The sequence below is a fragment of the Solanum lycopersicum genome, chromosome 11, assembly GCF_036512215.1.
Source record: "Solanum lycopersicum chromosome 11, SLM_r2.1".
Lineage (NCBI taxonomy): Eukaryota > Viridiplantae > Streptophyta > Magnoliopsida > Solanales > Solanaceae > Solanum > Solanum lycopersicum.
This window is the reverse complement of record NC_090810.1, coordinates 1,061,931-1,082,854: the sequence shown is the minus strand read 5'-3', so window position 1 is coordinate 1,082,854 and position 20,924 is coordinate 1,061,931. Positions and strand designations below refer to the sequence as shown.

General features: G+C 35.2%; 4 protein-coding genes, 1 non-coding gene and 1 pseudogene across 10 annotated transcripts; 4 read left to right on the top strand and 2 right to left on the bottom strand.

Annotated features, from left to right (window-relative positions):
• The first annotated feature begins 298 nt into the window (after positions 1-298).
• U1.5 (U1 small nuclear RNA) lies at positions 299-458 on the top strand. Its single transcript, NR_137322.1, has one exon. It is a non-coding gene; the product is annotated as a U1 small nuclear RNA (small nuclear RNA).
• A 1,403-nt stretch (positions 459-1,861) lies between these two features.
• LOC101268633 (40S ribosomal protein S18-like) lies at positions 1,862-4,473 on the top strand. Its single transcript, NM_001328520.1, has 4 exons — positions 1,862-1,949; positions 2,074-2,234; positions 3,824-4,012; positions 4,095-4,473. The coding sequence occupies exons 1-4, from the start codon at positions 1,947-1,949 to the stop codon at positions 4,198-4,200; spliced, it is 459 nt and encodes a 152-aa protein (NP_001315449.1). The 5' UTR covers positions 1,862-1,946; the 3' UTR covers positions 4,201-4,473.
• A 1,080-nt stretch (positions 4,474-5,553) lies between these two features.
• Positions 5,554-7,524, bottom strand: LOC101262770 (F-box/FBD/LRR-repeat protein At5g56420-like). Its single transcript, XM_019210969.3, has 2 exons — positions 5,809-7,524; positions 5,554-5,729 (listed from the first exon to the last, which is right to left on the bottom strand). Exons 1-2 carry the CDS (start codon positions 7,416-7,418, stop codon positions 5,702-5,704), a joined length of 1,638 nt encoding a protein of 545 aa, XP_019066514.1. The 5' UTR covers positions 7,419-7,524; the 3' UTR covers positions 5,554-5,701.
• Positions 7,525-8,573: 1,049 nt separating this feature from the next.
• ubq1-1 (ubiquitin) lies at positions 8,574-11,608 on the bottom strand. Its single transcript, NM_001345879.1, has 2 exons — positions 11,491-11,608; positions 8,574-10,363 (listed from the first exon to the last, which is right to left on the bottom strand). The coding sequence occupies exon 2, from the start codon at positions 10,361-10,363 to the stop codon at positions 8,759-8,761; it is 1,605 nt and encodes a 534-aa protein (NP_001332808.1). The 5' UTR covers positions 11,491-11,608; the 3' UTR covers positions 8,574-8,758.
• Positions 11,609-13,204: 1,596 nt separating this feature from the next.
• Positions 13,205-20,512, top strand: LOC101268335 (serine/threonine-protein kinase ATG1t). 6 transcript variants are annotated; one of them, XM_004249838.5, is made up of 8 exons: positions 13,205-13,719; positions 14,769-14,886; positions 14,989-15,047; positions 16,422-16,486; positions 16,577-16,670; positions 16,739-16,819; positions 16,905-17,016; positions 17,095-20,512. In XM_004249838.5, exons 1-8 carry the CDS (start codon positions 13,486-13,488, stop codon positions 17,172-17,174), a joined length of 843 nt encoding a protein of 280 aa, XP_004249886.1. In that variant the 5' UTR covers positions 13,205-13,485; the 3' UTR covers positions 17,175-20,512. The 6 variants fall into 6 exon arrangements, with proteins under 6 accessions (XP_004249886.1, XP_010312467.1, XP_069147768.1 ...); XM_069291667.1 differs by having other exon boundaries at positions 13,335-13,719; positions 14,799-14,886; XM_069291666.1 differs by having other exon boundaries at positions 13,380-13,719; positions 14,799-14,886; positions 14,986-15,047.
• Positions 19,198-20,843, top strand: LOC101268049 (polyubiquitin-like; annotated as a pseudogene).
• Positions 20,844-20,924: the final 81 nt, after the last annotated feature.

Genomic DNA, 20,924 nt, shown 5'->3' with positions numbered 1-20,924 from the left:
ACTAATAAAAGAAAAAGAGAGAGTAGTAAATTATAGATTATGTGATACAAAGAAAAGCTAACTATTTGATTTTTTTAAAGTTCATGTTTTGTTGAATAATATCTTATCTTGATTCATAGTTCATAGATTAAAGACAGTTTTAATGGCTTAGCAACTCTTATTTTAATTCATTACTATGATCATTGACCAAGGATAAAGTCTGGTGAAAAATCTTAAAATTTGTCCCACATCACCAAGGGGAAAAAATGGATAAACTAGTAAAGTGAGTATAACTTTGAGCCAAGGAGGAACAAGATACATACTTACCTGGACGGGGTTTATGGGCGATCATGTAGGTCCATGGCCTAGGTTGGTGACTTCCATTGCACTTTGGAGGGGTGCCCGCCTAAGATCAGCCCAAGAAGTTGAGTCTACATCATAATTTGTTGCTGAGGGGCATGCGTTCGTGCGGCCCCTGCCAATACAAGTTCAATGTTTTCATTGCTGTCCCAATTTTCTTCCAAAATGGTCTTATTTTACTTCATAATCATTTTCATTTTTGTAGAGGATTAATTTCAATAACTATATATTATCATATTATAGTAGGTTATTAGTATTAATTATAAAACCAAACTCAGGTAGAGGTAGAAAATTTATTTAAAAAAAAGAAATTTAAGAGTATTAATTATAAAAACAAACTCATGTTTCATTGGTTAGATATTGTTTGTATTGTAATAGTGTTTTAATGAATATAATATTGGATAGATTATATTATTTTTTTGTTATTTGCATAATGTATGTGCATAATTTGAATGATTAAATTTTCAAGAAAATTAGGGTCATGCTAGATTTATTAAATAATAATAAAGATAAAATGAGAAGAAAATATTAAGGTAATAATATGATCACACCAAATCGATTATTATATGAAATGAGTTTTTTCGTCGTTATGTAATAATGGATTCAAACGATACAATACAATAAATTTAAATATCAATCAAAATAAATATTATAGTTAAACTAACAATATAATACAATAGAACGAGAAAATAACCATCCAAACTAGTGCTAGTGTCTACTTATATTTTAATTATTTAGATCTAAACTATTGAATGTAGCAACTACTTACTAGGTCTGTTAATAATTTTTTTGATTTACAACTCTTAAAGTATGATTTGAATTGAAATATTTTAATAAAGGTTTTAAATTTAATATTCTTTATTTATGATAATATCTTTTTAAATAAATTTGTTTCACCAAAGCTTGCTTAGTATAGTGTATCGTTTCTATATGATTTGTGGGCTATTATAATTTTTTATGTTATGAAGATTCAAAGAATAGTAACTGCGATGATGTATAAATTTTATAATTAATCCAAACTAATTTAAAATGTAATTAAATTTATCTTTGATTATGTCGTCACAAATCAAATCTCATAGGAATAATTGTAATCAAACATTAGTACATCTTGAAATAAATAACAATTCTACGAGAAAAATATTTGTTCTTTTAGAATCACAAAAAATTTTCATATGTTTTTTACTCTCACGTAGAGAAAAAAAAATGACCACGATCCTTTTACATATGCCTCTATCGTAAAAAAACAAAAAAACATAACACTTTGATGAGAATTATGAATTTTTTTTATTCGAAATTCATATTTAAAGGTACACATTTCATAATTTATGTCATTATTCATTTATTTTTAGAGCATGAGAAACTTTTTAGTTGTAATTTATGTTATTTTAAAATATTTTTTTAGTTTGTGGTACAATTTTTTTTTAATATGTGTTTTTTAGAATTTAATAAAACTTTCTCATTGTTTTACCAAATTACCCTTATCCTTAATATTTATCCATCATTGCATTTTTATTTTACACTTCTCCGTATTTAGGGTTTTCTAAGAGCTTGGCATCTCTTCCAAAACAAAAGCAGCAGCCGCAGTGTAACACAGTGAAACCCTAGCCATGGTATGTGTTCTCAACGACGCTTATTTCTGTACAAATCTATCTCTAGTGAACTGGAATTGTGATTTTTTTGCTTATTTATTCGTTTTTTTTTTATTTTGTTGTTTTGATTTTAATATGTATATAGTCTCTGGTTGCGAACGAAGATTTTCAGCACATTCTTCGTGTGCAAAACACAAATGTTGATGGAAAGCAGAAGATCATGTTCGCTATGACCTCTATCAAAGGTATCGGTCGCCGTTTTGCTAACATTGCTTGCAAAAAAGCCGATATCGATATGAACAAGAGGTGATTTTTTTTCATTTCATTTAAGCGTATTGTTGTTATTGTTTGATTAGATCCAGCTTATTGATAACCTTTCTACGTAGTTTATTGTAATTTTTTTTACTTGTATTTGTAGACAGTCGAATCTATCATTTTGTGAACATGAGTGCACCAATAAAAAGGGAAGATATGTAATAGTTTTCACTCTAGAGTTCACTGTCAAACATTGTTTGATTATAATATTTTCAGTTGGAATCGTTGTTGCATAGTACAGAAAATAATTTGATGGAAGCAAAAGCTCATTTGAAGTTGTAGTTAATTTGAGAATATTGACTTCAACAAGTATGAGACTGAGGCGTAGGAAGGCCTAGTTGTCAATAAGTGTGTCGAGAACTATGAGATCTCGTGGTCAAATCCTGGCCTAACCAGAAATATTAGTTGATTTCTCGTGCTCAAATCCTAGCATGGACAAAAATACTAGGTGATTTCTTCCATTTGTTCTAGCTTTGATGCACAGAGTTACTTGTTATTTGGGGCTGGTGGACGGTGATAAGTATAATAAGTATGCATGGAATTAGTTGGGATGTGCCCAAGCTGACCTGCACAAGACAAATATAAAAAAAACCAACAAAATGAAGATGTGATGTAGAGACTAAATGGGCGAGACAAGGAAGTTAAGAGTGACCAATTGTTGTTAGGATAGGATATAGTATATGATATTGGGGTTAATTTGAAATATTGGTATAGACTATTACCATATACTAACCTAAGCACTATCAAAAATGAAATAAATGGATAGAAATGGTGGTCATTATATAAATGTGAATTAGACATTCGTCTATGTTAGGTAGTTATTTTACTATGTCAGAGTTCGAGCTTAGGAGGGTGACCCATTTGGGGAGGGTTTCTAACTTTGTATGTGTGGGTATGAAATACTTGGCTACTGCTGTTTGGATTGGCTTAAAAATACTTCTTTTGTTTTGCCCAAAGACCACGGAAGTGCTTTAAGGCTATTTGAGCTTAAGTGCACTTTATTTTAAGTCAATCCAACCGGCCTTAGTTCCACCTGAATTAAAAACATCAAATGTCCTTTTCCCCTCGATTTACTGTATATATTCTGTTGTTTTGACTCTATATATTATACTTAATTACAGTTTTTTTCCAATCTGCTGTTCTGTATACTTGATTTTTGTGTCCTCCGCTTATCATGGAACAGATATATATTTATATTTCTTCATTTGCATCTCTTCAAATAGAGTGTCCACTTGATTACCAAATAACACTCAACTAAATTACTTTTCTCTAGAGGAACAGTTTTCAAATTCCTATATTTGTATTCATGTCGGTATGAATCTGGTGCTACTCTTGACCACATAAATTTCCAGTTAGGATAATCTTCTAATGATCTGTGTTTTTGGTGTTCTAACGAGAAAGAACAAAACCAAGTGACAAAATTTGGTAGTTATTTTATTTGTAGTTCATGTTGTGGGTGAGATTAAGTGATTACGTAGCTACAGGTTTTTGTATTTAGTGTCCATGTGCTCTTTTTCCAGCTCTATATTTTAGCCTTGTTGTAAGGTTATCTAAATTTGTTTATCTGCTGTCTTCTGTAGGGCTGGTGAACTTACTGCTGCAGAGCTTGACAGCTTGATGGTAGTTGTGGCTAATCCTCGCCAATTCAAAATCCCAGATTGGTTTTTGAACAGGCAGAAGGATTACAAGGATGGCAAGTTTTCCCAAGTTACATCTAATGCCCTTGACATGAAACTTAGGGATGACTTGGAAAGGCTGAAGAAGATCAGGTGTGTTATCAAGCCATATGCTTTTGCTACGAACATCTTCACCCCTTTTTTCTTATATATTGATTATTTCTGTTGCTGACAGGAATCACCGTGGTTTGCGTCACTACTGGGGCCTCCGTGTTCGCGGTCAGCACACAAAGACCACTGGTCGCAGGGGAAAGACTGTTGGTGTCTCCAAGAAGAGATAAATCGTCTACATGCAAATTCCTTTATAATGCTTTATGCTTCTCTTTAGAATTCGGAATCTGGACACTTGCAAAAAGTTTGTTAGGGTATTTTTGTATTGTTTGCATTTGAACTTCCTTGTCCCGCCTTTTGGAGATCTATAGTTCCTATAAATCCTCCGATGGCAGTGCAAGCATGTGTTTACTTTTGGGATCAAAGTTTTGCCGATTTTACTTTGGATTAATACATCAAATATGAGTACTTTTTTATGGAGATGCATCCTTTTTTCAGTTTCCAGTTTTTGATATTCGTTCTCGCTGTGGTTGTGTTGGGTTTTTGTTTTCTGAAATAACTCAGCATTGGTGTACATGTTCAAACTGAATAACAGGTAGTACTGTTGATGGTTATTTTTTTTATATGCAAGGGGAAGCTCTCTATTAACTTGAACAATAACAAACTTTTATATGCATCTTCAATCTGCAACTACTTGGAGTAAGTGGGTTCATTTGAATTTGAAACTGAGTATTTGTTAAAAAGCAAGTGACTATTTAAGCCAGGAACGGTTATATATATCCACAGCAGCAGATGGATTCAACATACTACTGCCATCAAACATTGAAAACGCGCTACCTGGCTTGATACTTCCTTCATTAAATACACAAATAATGTTTGATAGTTCGTTCCTATTAATACTTAAAACAAATGATATATAGATAAATCTTTTTTGAAAGTATTCTCTTTTTTTTTAAAAAATAATTTAATCAGTGACGTGGCTGAATCATAGTTAACTACGTGTAAAAAGTGATTTTGCAACCGTTCTTAGTTAATAAATAATGAAATCGTTTGTCAAATGCAAACGATATAGATGCGTCAAACTTTTAACGAATGACGTAAAAATAAGCCTTTTCTCAACGTTCAGTAACATATTTGTACATTTTTCCGTAAATTATTTATAATAATGTCATGTATATATAATTACGAAATTTATGTTTGGACTTTGTTATTTGTGCAGATTGGATAGCTCATATTGGAGTGATCGATATGGATAACTCATTCTTCTTTGCTTTATTTCTTCATGTTATTTGCTTTACGTCTTTGTTCCCACTTTTATTTGTTCTGTAACGCGACTTTATTGTAAGTGGTTCTCTTTCCTTTTCGTGGTAATACTTGTTTATGATATTCCAATTACAATGCAAAATCAGTTGCATTTGTCTTAATCTTTCCGAGTTGAGGAAGTTCATGTTGTTGATGCACCAAAATTTCTATATTTCGAATATCTGAACTGAGATAACAAGCAGGGTTCTTACAGAGTTTCAGCTGTAGTTCAAAATTCAAACCATGTATTTGTAGTAAGAGAGATAAATACAATAACAATCAAAACAAACATTGTAGGTATGGTAACGATAAAATACAGTAAAATGGTTTTCAAACAGAGTGATACATCTTTCTGCTAATTTATTCAACATGAATAAGATACGAAAAAATACTTATATAAAACATAAATTTCACAACCCAGTGCAAGGATCAATGAACTATCCATCTTGGAATGCATCTGCAGAAATAACAAGCTAAGTTAATTGTTTTTGAAATGGCAAGAGATAGACAAGTATGAATGTTGTAATTCGTAGTACCTTGGAGTATACGAATACTTATTATTTTCAATTCTTTGAATTTTCTTGAAGCGGATTGTATAGATCTCTTCAATGATACGAGGGTTAGCTACCAATATCTTCCTATCAAGGGTCATCCAATCGTCTCCGTTCCTTTTCTTGTACTCTATCTCAGCATTTATGAGATACTTTTTCCAAGTACATTTGATAAATCTACTTTCTCTCTTCTTCAACCATTGCTGACGAAGAAACTTCCTTAGATTCTCATCACACTGTAACGTTAAAATCTTTGGCAAACAAATTGCAAACATGACATCATAGTAAAATGAATATGTCGCGGTTGTAATATCACTATAAGACAGTTCCAAATTCTCGACTTCAAGTGTAGGAAGACGATAAATTCCTCTTGGTAAGATCAAGCTTTTAGAGATAGTACACAACGTTAAATCTACCACTTGATCACACAACTCAACTAGAAATCTCCGTAAGTTCATGAGATGCTCAACGTCCCATAAAATGTCAATCCTTATGGAAACTCTGCATTGACTCGGAGCCCTTTCAAAAGATAAAGAAGGTAGTCTATCTTGATCCGAGAAGGCTAAGGAGTGTAATTTAGGCGTATCAAATATGACTTCCTCTACTAAATCACACTGAACTACGCTACAGACCTCGAGGGATGAACTTGAGATTTGGATTTTTCTCAAGTACCTACAGTAGTGCAAAATTAACTCCTTCACAGAGTGTAGTTTTCGTATAAGCTTGAAGAGATCCAAATAATCGACTGTGACCTTCACAAATTCTACCTTTCTGAGATTTTGACAAGTACCAATGTCTATTGTTCGCAAACATGTGTGAAGATTATCATGAGATGAATAAGGCGCGGAATCACCTTTGTTCACATATTCAAAAGATAGCAGTTTTGGTGCATCAATAATTTCAACTTCCACAACTGGGCAGCAAAAGATGCTAAAACACCAAAGCTTAGGAAGAGATTTTGAAACACGAATGCTATTGAACCCGACACAGTATTGTATTGATACTTTCTCAATCTGAGCACAACACGAAATCAGGCTTTCGAGTGCTAATTGAGAAATGGTAACACAACACAAGGTTATGTTTTTCAAGTTTTCGCACTTAATTTTATCATCATAAAAGAATGCTTTTCGTTTCGTTAGTAATAGTTGGCAATGATTTAACTCCAAATGTTGTATGAATTTCATCTTAAATATGTTATGAACATACAAATTATATCTTTCTGTATATTCTTTAGTTTTGCTTTTCACAAAAAGTGAAACCTTTGTCGCTCTTTTATCTGTTATGATATCTAACCATTTATCGACTAGACCATCACAATAAATTTGATCATAATAGGAGATGCAAAGCTCAAAAGATGAAACAGGTAGATTATTATCGCGCTGATACCTTTCTAAAGTATTATCTACGATTCTCAGGAATTCATGAGCTTGATATTCTACAGGATCAGATATATCGAAAGAGAGATGAGGTTTCGTAGAGCATGCATTTAGCCATGATTTGGACAACAATGCAGTTCGAGCAGCAGTTTTAGTTGGGAGAAGAGAGAGTATTTGATGAAGGATTTCTGTTGGTAACTCTGGTGAAGTTTTGTCCATTATAGTATATAACACAGTTTTGGTTACGAGAAAAAGTGATCATCTGAGAAATCTAACTTAATAAATTATTCTTTATTATAAGATATGATTTGTTATCAAATGACCAAGTCTTCCAACTTTGATGGAACAGAAAGGAAATTTTAGGACATGCATGATTCAAAATCAACTTATTTTGAATCTTTTTTTCTTTCTGTTCCAACAAAATTGGAAGACTAGGTCATTTTTTTTTTTAAATTGTTATATTTTTTTATTTAATGATCTTTCATCTCTTTTATTTATATTTAATTTTTATAAACATGTGTAAGATTTAATTTTTTGAACTTAAGTTAAAATAAAGAAGGCTCCACTTCAAAATTTTGTTGGTTAATACCTTCTGTTTACTGTTAAGTTGATACAAATTGCAAATTTTACTTTGAAGCATATTTTCTTTTTCCATCAATACCAAATTCGATTTAAAACACCTACTACCAATTCATCATGGTTTTCTCTGTTCTCGGGTTCCTCGGAAACAGATGACTCATTAGGGTACCCTAGATACTGCCCCATATGCTTACTAAGAATCCCACAGCAGTGAAAGGAATGATGTTTCAATGAATCTTGATGATGACGGCCTCCTCTACTTGCACAATTCCACTAATAGGCTAAGAAATCAAACCAGAGGAGGCTACCGTAGAGAAAGGACCATCATCTATATGCTGATGAATTTATTCACATTCTCTGAACCAACAGAACAGTTCTGTGATATGGTCATCAACAGATCCAAAGGCCTTTGTGGGCTTAATGGTTTTTGCACCTGATCAAGCTAAATGTTTGTGTATTCCTGGATTTAATTTTGTAATGCCAGGAAAGTGGAGGGCGGCTTGTGGAAGGAATTTCACTGTGGAAACCTGTCCGTTAAAGGAGAACACTTCCAAATACTATGACATGACAACAGTTGAAAACACAGTATGGGAAGATAGTACTTATGTTGTAAGGAAGATTGTGAACAAGCCTGCCTACAGGATGATTGTAACTGCTCTATTCAATGACAAAGAATGTAGAAAGCAAAGGCTGCCTCTGAGGATTGGAAGGAGAGACTTGGGGTAATTTTAACCACCACCATAACACACGTGTGTTTGGGGGGTGAATGAGTGTGTCCTAAGCTCACAATGCATCTGAGGAGTCACCAACACATTTATCGGCTAATATTTATTTATTAAGGTTGCAGCAAAAAACAACAGAACATAACACATTACAAGGTCTCTTAAAAGAAAGATAGTACTATAACGAAGAACACTAAAAGTCATGAAATAAAACAACAAAGCACACAGCCATCATGAAATCAGCAGCACACAGGACATTCACAAGTCACCGCCACGGAGCCTCAGGACAAGATGAAGAGTAGACTCTTTCTGGATGTTATAGTCTGCAAGGGTGCGGCCATCCTCAAGCTGCTTACCAGCAAAGATGAGCCTCTGTTGATCTGGTGGGATCCCTTCCTTGTCCTGTATCTTTGCTTTCACATTGTCAATAGTATCAGAGCTCTCCACCTCCAATGTGATTGTCTTCCCAGTAAGAGTCTTCACAAAGATCTGCATCCCTCCTCTCAAACGCAACACCAGATGGAGAGTTGACTCCTTCTGGATGTTGTAGTCTGCAAGAGTCCTCCCATCCTCAAGTTGTTTACCAGCAAAGATCAAACGCTGTTGGTCTGGGGGAATACCCTCCTTGTCTTGAATCTTTGCTTTCACATTGTCAATGGTATCTGAACTCTCAACCTCCAATGTGATTGTCTTCCCAGTCAAAGTCTTCACAAAGATCTGCATCCCTCCTCTCAAACGCAACACCAGATGGAGAGTTGACTCCTTCTGGATGTTGTAGTCTGCAAGAGTCCTCCCGTCCTCAAGTTGTTTACCAGCAAAGATCAAACGCTGTTGGTCTGGGGGAATACCCTCCTTGTCTTGAATCTTTGCTTTCACATTGTCAATGGTATCTGAACTCTCAACCTCCAATGTAATTGTCTTCCCAGTCAAAGTCTTGACAAAAATTTGCATGCCACCTCTAAGGCGAAGAACAAGGTGCAGGGTTGATTCTTTCTGAATGTTGTAATCTGCCAACGTCCTTCCATCCTCAAGTTGCTTTCCAGCAAAGATCAATCTCTGCTGGTCTGGAGGAATACCCTCCTTGTCTTGTATCTTTGCTTTAACATTGTCGATAGTATCTGAACTCTCAACCTCCAAAGTAATTGTCTTCCCTGTCAATGTCTTGACAAATATTTGCATGCCACCCCTCAGTCGAAGAACAAGATGTAAGGTAGACTCTTTCTGAATATTGTAGTCAGCCAGGGTCCTTCCATCCTCAAGTTGCTTGCCGGCAAAGATCAGTCTCTGCTGGTCTGGAGGAATCCCTTCCTTATCCTGAATTTTGGCCTTCACATTGTCAATAGTATCGGAACTTTCAACTTCAAGGGTGATGGTCTTTCCAGTAAGTGTCTTGACAAAGATCTGCATACCACCACGAAGGCGAAGGACAAGGTGAAGGGTGGACTCCTTTTGGATGTTGTAATCAGCAAGTGTTCGGCCATCTTCAAGCTGTTTCCCAGCAAAGATCAGCCTCTGCTGGTCTGGGGGAATACCTTCCTTGTCTTGAATTTTAGCTTTGACATTATCGATGGTGTCTGAGCTCTCGACCTCAAGAGTTATAGTCTTTCCGGTCAGAGTTTTAACAAAGATTTGCATCCCACCACGTAGACGGAGGACAAGATGAAGGGTAGACTCTTTTTGGATGTTGTAATCAGCAAGTGTTCGGCCATCTTCAAGCTGTTTCCCAGCAAAGATCAGTCTCTGCTGATCTGGAGGAATGCCTTCCTTGTCTTGAATCTTAGCTTTGACATTATCAATGGTGTCAGAACTCTCAACCTCAAGAGTGATGGTCTTTCCGGTGAGTGTCTTAACAAATATCTGCATCTGAAATATATTGAAGCACAACTGTCAAAACTTCTATTTCAAGATCAGGCAGAGATGGCAAAACTAGCAATCTTTGCAAATCCAAAAAGAAAATAAAGTAAAACAAAGGTTCTGCAATTTCCCTCCTACCTAGTGCAAACTATACTAATCATTTTAGAGGGATGCAAACCCATTGGATATATTGTAGATCAAATCAAGTTCAAAATGTAGAATTATCAGGAGAGAATAACAAAGTGCCCGTACAAGAAATAAACATTAAAAAACAGATCAATAAGAGTTAACAAACAAAAAATTGGAGACTCCCAATTTGTTTGAAATCTAGTTCAATTTGTTCGCAAAAAAAAAAACTAGACAAGACACAATCAATCAAACTTAGAGGCTAGAAACTTCAACAATTTCATTAAATGGAGACAATAAATGAAGCAAATCTACAAAATTCAAGGCTATAAATCATCATCAGCAAAAGTATGCATCATCCATTCAATTTAGTTCTGTAATTCAATCATAAACATCCCTAGGACACAAACAATAAAACCGGGAAACTTGAACAATTTCAATCAAATAGAAACCAAATGGAACAACACGACAATATTCAAGACTATAACATCATCAACATAAAAGAAAAAAGAGCATATATTATACATCAAAAGGAAGTTTTTTTCAAATTATTCATAGATATCCCTAGACAGGACCCATTAATCAAACCTGGAAACTTGAACAATTTCTATTAAACAGTGACCAAAATCAAGCAAATGGACGAAATTCAAGGCTATAAATCATCAACAGAAAGGCAAGCATCACCATTTCAAATTGTGATAAAAAAACCCTAGATACGACACAAACTAATCATACCACAAAACTTCAACAAATTCTACCAAATGGAAACCAAAACTCTAGCAAATCAAACGAAATTAAACGCCATAACATCATCAACAGAAAAAAACATACATAATCCATCCTAAAAACTTCTCAAATCGACTAATTCCGTGCAGATCTAATCGATAAACAACAAAACAAAGGTAAATTCCGTTCATATAATACTGTTCATACATTTATGATACAAAAACCTGCATAAATCTAAATCTCTTCAACAAACGATTGAATCGATAGAAGAAAAAGACCATTACCTTGAGAAGAAGAACTAGTGCGTAAGGAGATTATCGAGAGAACGAGAGGAGGAGGAGATGCCTTTTTCCGAGAGAAGTTGCGCTAGAGAAGAAGAATGATTTGGGGAGTAGGTCGAGAAGAGGAAGATCTGTATTTATAGTAACCGCTTTGCCGCCACAGAGAGGAAACGTATGGGCCTATGGCTCAGCGCTTACGCAATTTCTTCGCATATTTTAGAAGACACGGTTACGCAAATTATTAGAGCCTTGTTAGATGCTTCTCCTCTTTTTTTTTCCTTGTTCAAATTCATGGCATGTATAATTTTAAAAAATTATTTTTTAAATTTTTATTTGACTGTAATTTCTAAAAATAAAATTTACATAATTTGAATGAAGAAAAATTGGATGTATCTCTTTTTTATTTTTTTCTGTTGTTTAAAATTATTCCTATTATATTATTTTTATTAGTTATATAAATCCTTATAATAAGTCAAAATTTTATGTATATTCCTAACTAAACGATTTTTTATACGACATGTTTCAAAAAGAAAAGTCACCTATCGAGGGGGCTCTTTTAGCTTTCCTTTTCATTGGATCAGGTCAAGACTGTTGTATCTTAAGCACTACGAGTGCATGTTTAAGAAATTTCATACTAGCTAATTTTTCAGCTCAAAAAGTGGGTGAGACTCGTTATTCTCCACTTGCAAGTCAAGCAATTCAAGAGAATCTTTCAGGATGTTCTGATAATCTTAATCAGAGCAACAAGCACGTCGAACTAACATAGGTGAGAAATTGAATCCTTTTGGACCAAAGAGGTCGGGCTTTCGACGAGCCAACCCTTTTTTACCCACTGCTTTACCGGTTTACCTTGATAGGAAAATGAGCTTTGATTGTTGGGTTGTTCCATAAAGAAAACAATTTGCATTCACAAACGATAGTTGTTTAGAAAGGATATTTCGGTTTGACACTGATTCACACCCCTCCTCCCCCCCTCCCCCCCCCCCCCCCCCAAAAAAAAAAAAAGAAGAAGAAGAAGAAGGTAGCTACGTTTGAGTTAAACTTAGAGATGAAAGTCTTCTCTCTTTTCTCTACGATGAAGTAAGACCAAACTTTTGAGCTTATTATCTTAGGTCGAAACACGTTGATAGGAGCTAACATTTTCTATTGGAATAGAGATGTGTAGAGTCAATCAAACCTTTGAAACTAGTGAAAGTAGTCGTAACGGTCAGAGTTCTCGCTTTCAACGAGACATTCTTAGATTGTCAAACTTTCTCTCCTACACCAAGAAAGTTATTTGGTAAGCACGGTCTTCGATTGATGTGTCTGAATGGTGTGGATCAATTGTAGCTTCTTGGAGCTAAGGGCATTCCATCCAGCATAAGCATTTGTATTTATAGTTGAGGAAAGGACTGAATAAGTATTAAAATATAACATTGTTAATCTAATATTCAATGTTTTAAATAAATTTTGAAAATATTATGTTAATAGTCCATCAAATTTTCTCAAAGTCTCAATTTATATGCTTAAACTTTATCTAATAACTATATTACTTTCTTTATTTAGATTTAAATTGTGTTCATTAATAGCGTGATGATCATTTCTTTTCATATTACTTAAAACACCTAGTGTTGCGAATATTTAAAAGAAAAAAAAGTCAGTCACTTAACATCCTTTAAAAGAAAATTATACTAAAGTTTTGATTTATTAATAATATATGATAATTACCTTTGTTCGTATCAAATGTAACAACAAAAACAATTCTATAGAAAAAAAATACTGAAATAATATCTTTATTAACCAAAAGGAATTAGTCTTTACTAGTATCATATTAAGTGTTATTATTTGTTAAAATATTAATAAAAAAAATAGCTTATATTATTAATTATCATACACATTCAATCAAATTATATCACATTACGTAAAAATATAAAATGAATCAAAATATCTTTACGAGAACTAACGAGGAGCTTCCTAATATAATTTCCCAACGGAAAAGCGCAGTGAGAATATATACAAATGGAAGCTGATCGTCCAACGATCGGAGAGTACACGCTGACGTGTAAGCTCGGCGGTGGCTCATCGTCGACGGTATGGAAAGCCGAGCACCGGACCACCGGAAAAGTGGTGGCGTTGAAGCAAATCGACCTCCTCAAGCTCACTCGCCAACTCAAGAGTTGTTTGGACTGTGAACTCAGCTTTTTATCTTCTGTTAAACACCCAAATATCATTCGCCTTTTCGATGTATTTCAGGTTAGTGGTGTCTCTCTCTCTTTAAGATCAACAAAATTATCCAATTGCTTTAGTAGGTATCCGGAGTACTTGCTACCTACCTTCCACTGCACAAGGCGCATATGGGCAGCAAACACCTAGTGTTTTCTGTGTGGTTTTTATTTGTCAGCTATAGTCCAAAGGTTTAGAAGTTTATAGGTCTATCCTTTTCTGCAATTATGCAATTTTTTTCCCCAAAGGATAGTAGGATACGTAGTTCTTGTGTGATGAAATGGAAACTAACTGCTTTAGTGTTTATATTTCAATTCTCATCGTGTCCCAAATGTGTAATTTGTTTAATGTTAAATCAGTGTTCTCTAATTGGAATAAGTGTGTGGTTTGTTAAATGGAACCAGCAGCGGTGGAGCCAGAATGTTTAACAAGGGGTTCAAAATCTGAGAAGTAAGCACGAACTAGTGGAAAGGGGATTCGATATTTATTATACATATCTAAAAAATAGTTTTAATCATGTATAAATTGTAATGTTTTCCGCTGAAGGGATGAACCCCCTAAGTATATGCTGCCTCCACCCCTGGGAACCAGTGTGTAGTTAGTGGATAAACTATTCATGAGCGAAATCACCAACTTTGATTTAGTAAAAGGTGACTTTGATCAGTTATCTAGAAGCTTCTTATCAAAATTATCGATGAATGTGCAGCTTATCAAAAATGAAACAAAAAAATAAAAATAAAATCAGAATATGTTCAGAAATTCCAAACTGAACAGATTGGCAAATGCATGATGCATCTTGTTCAAACTTTAGATGTTGTTGTGAAAAGAATTCAAGTATCCAACACAAATAGGCAATTTAGTACTTCATAGTTTATGCACTAGATACTGCAAAAGTTGTGACCCTATAAAATTTATTCTCTGGTTTTGGAGGTGTGGTTTTGAAGTTCTTGTTGACATGCATCAGTGCATGGCTTGTCTATGTTTGACTTGCAAATGTTGATTCATTAGGAATTAGAGTTAGTGCAACAATATAATCATTGTATGATTTTTTAATTTGAGAAAACTGTTTTATCCCTTAGGCTGAAAACTCTATTTTCCTTGTCTTGGAGTTTTGTGATGGAGGGGATCTGGCTGCTTATATTCGGGATCATGGCAGAGTTCAAGAATGCGTAGCTAGAAAATTTATGAAACAGATAGGTGACTTTTTGTTTATAGCTCTTCTTCACTATTTCTTTTCTTATCATGTTGTCCTTGCTCAATTCTTGTACAATTGATGCCATTCTGGTTGCGATATAGCAGGTGCTGGTCTAGAGGTACTGAGCATGCACCATATCATTCACCGTGACTTGAAGCCAGAGGTATAAGTTTTTGTTTCTCATGATATTAAATTGAATACATTTCAATACGCACATTCTAGATCCATAAAGTGTGTTTTAGCTTTTTCCAGCAGAGGACTTTGTAGGTTTGGTCGTATGCAACACAACCCAAGGACTGTCGCTGATGAAACATGGGCAATACTTGTAAACATGCATAAAATAAACAAACTTTAAACTGCTAAAACTTTAGGGTCGTTTGGTAGAGTGTACAAGAATAGTACTGAATAGATGTGTTAGTAGTGCGGGGATTATTTCTTATCCACTGTTTGATTTGGTGTATTAAGGACAATTTTGTCTTTAACCATGCTTCTTCATGTATTAATAACCTTTGTATGACTTATACCATGATTTGCTATGTATTAGTTATGCACCCTATAATACTAAAAATCTTCCAGACAAAGGATTAAATAATATCATGGCTAATACATTTATTATTTTCTATAATACATCCTACCAAACGACCTCTTGAAATAGAAGTATACTCGCTGTATTTTTCCCAAGCTATGATACATCTTTGATTTAATTCACTATATCATTATGCAGTTTTGTATTGCTTAGTTGCATGTGAAGGTGGGTAAAACCTGATGCATCAACAATTTTTCCAAATGACCCAAGCTTGGTCTAGGTTGTTGAAATCTTAGTTTATCTTCTCTTTTTTTCCCATCATTTTGCATAAATCAATTGTCTGAAAGCTGCTTTCTCCAACTAACATTTCATGCTCCTATTATTGTCTTGTGCTGATATTCCAATCCCTTTCGTTGGCTGAGGAGCTGAATGTGTATGATACAAATGCTAGGTGTACTTCAGTTTCGGGATTAGAAAAAAGAAAAACTTAACTTAGGAAAAGGTTTTTGAAAAGAGGGAAGGAAGTTTGAGAAATAAAACCTAGTTCTTTGGTGAAGAAGGGAATGCGGAAGCACGAAAATGCATAAAGTGGGAGAAATTGTGTCCAAAAGAGAAGAAAAAATAGCAATAGATATCTATAAGAAGAAATGAGTAAAGAGTCTCCTAACACATAATCTACAAAAATTTAGTACACCAGCCTAATAATCTACAAGTGGCCTACATAATTACAAAAATGTTTACCTGGTACTCTTTTTGTTTTTGGTTTAGCAAGTTTTTATTTGCTGCTTTATAAAAAATTTTCTTCTATTGATCATTATCCTCTTCTTTTTCTTGTTGAATTTTGCTCATCTTTGAATACTTATGCTCAAAATACATGATGTTTATATTCCTTTATCAAAAAAAAATACATGATGTTTATATTCTTCTTTTTTGCCTTTAATAATGTTCTAATTTAGTTCAGTTACCATTATAGAAAAAAATAAGTTCTAATTTAGTTCATTTATGGTTCAGAACATTCTTTTATCTACCATGGAGACTGACCCAATTCTTAAGATTGCTGATTTTGGTTTCTCAAGGTAAAGATAAATGATATGAATTATCAAACAGGAAATGTCAAATGCTTTGGCATCATTAACAATCTCTGTATCTTTTTATTCTTGGAGCAGACTGTTAAATCCAAATGACCTTGCAGAAACAGTTTGTGGGTCCCCTTTTTACATGGCTCCAGAAATTCTAGAATTTAAAAAGTATGATGATAAGGTAAGAACTATTTACTGTACAACTATGTTACACAGATTGGACAAACTGACATGTATTCGCTTGAATAGGTTGATATGTGGAGTCTTGGTGCAATTCTTTTTGAACTACTTAATGGTTACCCTCCCTTTCGTGGTAGAACTAGTGTTCAGGTAATAGCATTTCTTTAATGCACATTGCTACGGCCGTTCCTCTGTTTGTTAGTTCACCATCTTCCACTATATATATTTAAAATAGATACTGCGAAATATCAAGGCATCTCTACGTCTTCCTTTCTTTGAGCCGATTCTTCCTCAGTTGCACCCGGGTTGTGTTGACTTGTGCTCAAGACTATTGTCTATCGATCCAGGTTTGCAAATTTCTCGCAATATCATTTCTATTGTCTTCCTACCTCATTAAAGTTTGATAAATCATCTTATATCTGCAGAGAAACGGATCTCTTTTAAAGAGTTTTGTCAACACAACTTTTTGAAGATAGACGAAGGGGGAGATAAGAGTTTCTGTTAGAGTTCAAAAGCATCTGGATATCCCACTGAGCAGAAGTGCTCACCAGTTTAATAATCAATGTACAAATGTGGTTTCTGTTTTTCAGTTATAACCTTAGTGTAGTCGGCTCTTTTTTTCCTGCTGATTTACTCTAGGCTAGTCACCAGTCGATCAGTTCCAAATTCATGTAAAGGCGTCATTAGAAATCATCATCATCCCTTATGCTTCATATGTCTGTAAATTGTCATATACAACCTGATAACAATTCTACATCCTAGTTCTCTTCTCACTGATGATTCAGTCAACTTTTACCCTTCTAATAACGAGCTTCAGTAGTATTGACTCCTAAACTACTTGCACTCTCCTGTCTCAAGCCTTTCATCTTTGGCCATCAAAATTGAAGGACAAATAAATGGTTTTCTCCAAATTCTTCAAATTGATCATATCAAGCTGGGGGGATTTCTTCAGAACAACTAGTGTCGGTGTCATTTGTCTCCAAAACCATCTAGTAAGGTGAATTGTATGTTTCTCTTCAATAATACCCAGGTTACCAACATTTTCCTATCAACAGTCACCCAATCATCTTCCATCTCTTTCTTGTACTTTATCTGTGCGTTTATGAGATGCTCTTTCCAAGTACATTTGATAAGTAGTCTCCAATGACAGTATGGAACTTTCTAAGTCTTCTATTGCATTGTCATACTGTTAAACTCTTGGGCGAACAAGTCCAGAAAATGTCATCAAAGTAAGTGGGACATGACAAATCTGATGAGTGGACATTATCAGATAATATCAAATTCTCGACTGCAGGTATGGGAAGATGATCAACTCTAGTTGCTGCTCAAAAGCGTTTAGTGAATAGTGATATGCTGGATTTTGAAATATGGAATACGACATGTCAAGTCTACAGAAAAATAATTCAACTCTACTAGAAATCTCCACAAGTCTGATCAACATTCCATAGACAAGAGATATAGTTTGTGGAAATCCTGCATTGGCTTGAAACACTTACAAATATAAAGACGGTAGTCTATATGGAATGGAGAAAGCCAAGGAGAGTAACTTGGGCACATAAAAAATGGCTTGCACTAATTGACTGCACTCAGTCATGCTACAAAGCTATCACATTTTTTCTTGATTCAGTTCTTTTGTTTGTCAACTCTTACTGATCTGTAGGGTGATCTTGTTTTGAATGTTTTTTTTTTGTGTGTGTGGGCAATTTGTAATTCTTTTCCGATTATTCTGGATTGTGAACTTGATTTGATTTGTGATGTGGTCCAATTGTGGGTTTCTCTGCACATGCATCACTCAAAATGGAAAATACAGTTTGTTTTATGTAGATTCGGATGCTTCAAGGGGTTCATTGATTTGTTTTTAAAAATGTGCTGGTGCATTGGATTTTGAATTTTTATTAAAGAATTCTGAAATGAGATGATATATTATTGTTCGTTTGATGTTAGATCTATTCATCTTCTTAATTTGGTTGTTCTCGTCTTCTGGTGGCTCTCTGATGGTGTAATTACTTGACTTTGGATATGTTTCTTTTGCTTTTTTATGGTTTCTAATCAGTTAGGAATTTTTATCTTATAATCTCCTAAGTTGCGTTTGGTTTGATATATTTGATTTTAGCTTCAATTTGTTTCTTGGGATGACCTGGTTCCGAATTAAACAAGTTCTAGGATTCGTGTGCAAGCTATGAGAGTTCATATTATGTCGGTAGTTCGCTGCTGTAGGAGGAGAACTTGCAAAACCTTTCTTCTCTTTTCTTATGGACTTTAAAAGCTGCTAGTTTGCGGTTGTGTTCAATATGTTTCAGATGCAGATATTTGTTTAAGACGCTCACCGGAAAGACCATCACTCTTGAGGTCGAGAGCTCTGACACTAGTGATAATGTAAAAGCTAAGATTCAAGACAAGGAAGGCATTCCTCCAGATCAGCAGAGGCTGATCTTTGCTGGGAAACAGCTTGAAGATGGCCAAACAGTTGCTGATTACAACATCCAAGACGAGTCTACCTCCATCTTGTCCTCCGTCTACGTGGTGGAATGCAAACTCTGACCGGAAAGACTATAACTCTTGAGGTTGAGAGCTCAGACACCATTGATAATGTCAAAGCTAAAATTGAAGACAAGGAAGGTATTTCCCCAGACCAGCAGAGGCTGATCTTTGCTGGGAAACAGCTTGAAGATGGCCGAACACTTACTGATTACAACATCCAAAAGGAGTCCACCCTTCACCTTGTCCTTCGCCTTCGTGGTGGTATGCAGATCTCTGTCAAGACACTTACTGGAAAGACCATCACCCTTGAAGTTGAAAGTTCAGATACAATTGACAACGTGAAGACCAAAATTCAGGATAAGGAAGGGATTCCTCCAGACCAGCAGAGACTGATCTTTCCGGCAAGCAACTTGAGGATGGAAGGACCCTGGCTGACTACAATATTCAGAAAGAGTCCACCTTACATCTTGTTCTTCATCTGAGGGGTGGCATGCAAATATATGTTAAGACATTGACAGGGAAGACAATTACTTTGGAGGTTGAGAGTTCAGATACCATCAACAATGTTAAAGCAAAGGTCCAAGACAAAGGAGGGTATTCCTCCGAACCAGTAGAGATTGATGTTTGCTGGAGAGCAACTTGAAGATGGAAGGATCTTGGCAGATTACAACATTCAGAAACAGTCAACGCTGCACCTTGTTCTTCGTCTTAGAGGTGGCATGCAATTTTTTGTCAAGACTTAGACTGGGAAGACAATTACGTTGGAGGTTGAGAGTTTAGATACCAATGACAACATCAAAGCAAAGATTCAAGACAAGGAGGAGCGTATCCCCCCCCCCCCCCCCCCTCCTCCCAGAAGCATTTGATTTTTGCTGGTAAACAACTTGAGGATGGGAGGAACCTTGTAGACTACAACATCCAGAAGGAGTCAACTCTCCATCTGGTGTTGCGTTTGAGAGGAGGGATGCAGATCTTTGTGAAGACTCTGACTGGGAAGACAATCACATTGGAGGTTAAGAGCTCAGATACTACTGACTGTGAAAGCAAGGATACAGGACAAGGAAAGGATTCCACCAGATCAACGGAGGCTTATCTTTGCTGGTAAGCAGCTTGAGGATGGTCGCATCCTTGCAGACTACAATATCCACAAAGAGTCTACTCTTCATCTCGTCCTCAGGCTCCGTGGTGGAAACTTCTGAATTTCATGCGTTAATGCTGATTTCTTGATGGCTGTGTCAACGTTTGCTTTGTTTTATTTTATGACTTGTAGTGTTTTTGTTGTAGTTTTATCTCTGTTAGAGACCTCGCGATGTGTTATATTCTGTTGTTTTTGCTGCAAACTAAATAAATATTAGCTGATAAGTGTGTTGTTGATCCTCACTCCTCCATATACATTATTTACTCAACACGCGCGCGCGCACACACTCACAAACACACCCTACTATGCAGGTACAGGAAAACGGAGGAATGTTTGACAGTTTGAGAACCCAATAGTTCATTTGGCAGAAAATCAGTATTATGGTGGTGGTTTGGTAAAATGCTGTTAATAGTGATGAGTTCTACCCTTGATCTACGCGGTTTTATTTATTTTGTAATATGTTTCTTTTATTTTAAGGTGGACTTAAGCACCTTATTTTAATCGGTTCACTAAATTGTTTCCAACAGTTTTTTTTAAAGAAGGGCCAGAAGAGAACACTCTCTCCATCTGAAAGGTTTCTAGAGTATAGACAAAGGAGTTCATCTGCTTTGTGAGGACTCCCGAATATCGGTGACA

Excerpts from the sequence above, each read along its gene's own strand:
- LOC101268633 (NM_001328520.1), top strand. Across the intron at positions 2,235-3,823 it reads GATATCGATATGAACAAGAG|GGCTGGTGAACTTACTGCTG; the intron begins GTGATTTTTTTT and ends TGTCTTCTGTAG. Across the intron at positions 4,013-4,094 it reads GAAAGGCTGAAGAAGATCAG|GAATCACCGTGGTTTGCGTC; the intron begins GTGTGTTATCAA and ends TGTTGCTGACAG.
- LOC101262770 (XM_019210969.3), bottom strand. The coding sequence starts at position 7,418 with ATGGACAAAACTTCACCAGAGTTACCAACAGAAATCCTTCATCAAATA. Across the intron at positions 5,730-5,808 it reads AAGTATTCGTATACTCCAAG|ATGCATTCCAAGATGGATAG; the intron begins GTACTACGAATT and ends TTATTTCTGCAG.
- ubq1-1 (NM_001345879.1), bottom strand. The coding sequence starts at position 10,363 with ATGCAGATATTTGTTAAGACACTCACCGGAAAGACCATCACTCTTGAG.
- LOC101268335 (XM_069291665.1), top strand. The coding sequence starts at position 13,486 with ATGGAAGCTGATCGTCCAACGATCGGAGAGTACACGCTGACGTGTAAG. Across the intron at positions 16,820-16,904 it reads GTGGTAGAACTAGTGTTCAG|ATACTGCGAAATATCAAGGC; the intron begins GTAATAGCATTT and ends TATTTAAAATAG. Across the intron at positions 17,017-17,094 it reads ACTATTGTCTATCGATCCAG|AGAAACGGATCTCTTTTAAA; the intron begins GTTTGCAAATTT and ends TTATATCTGCAG.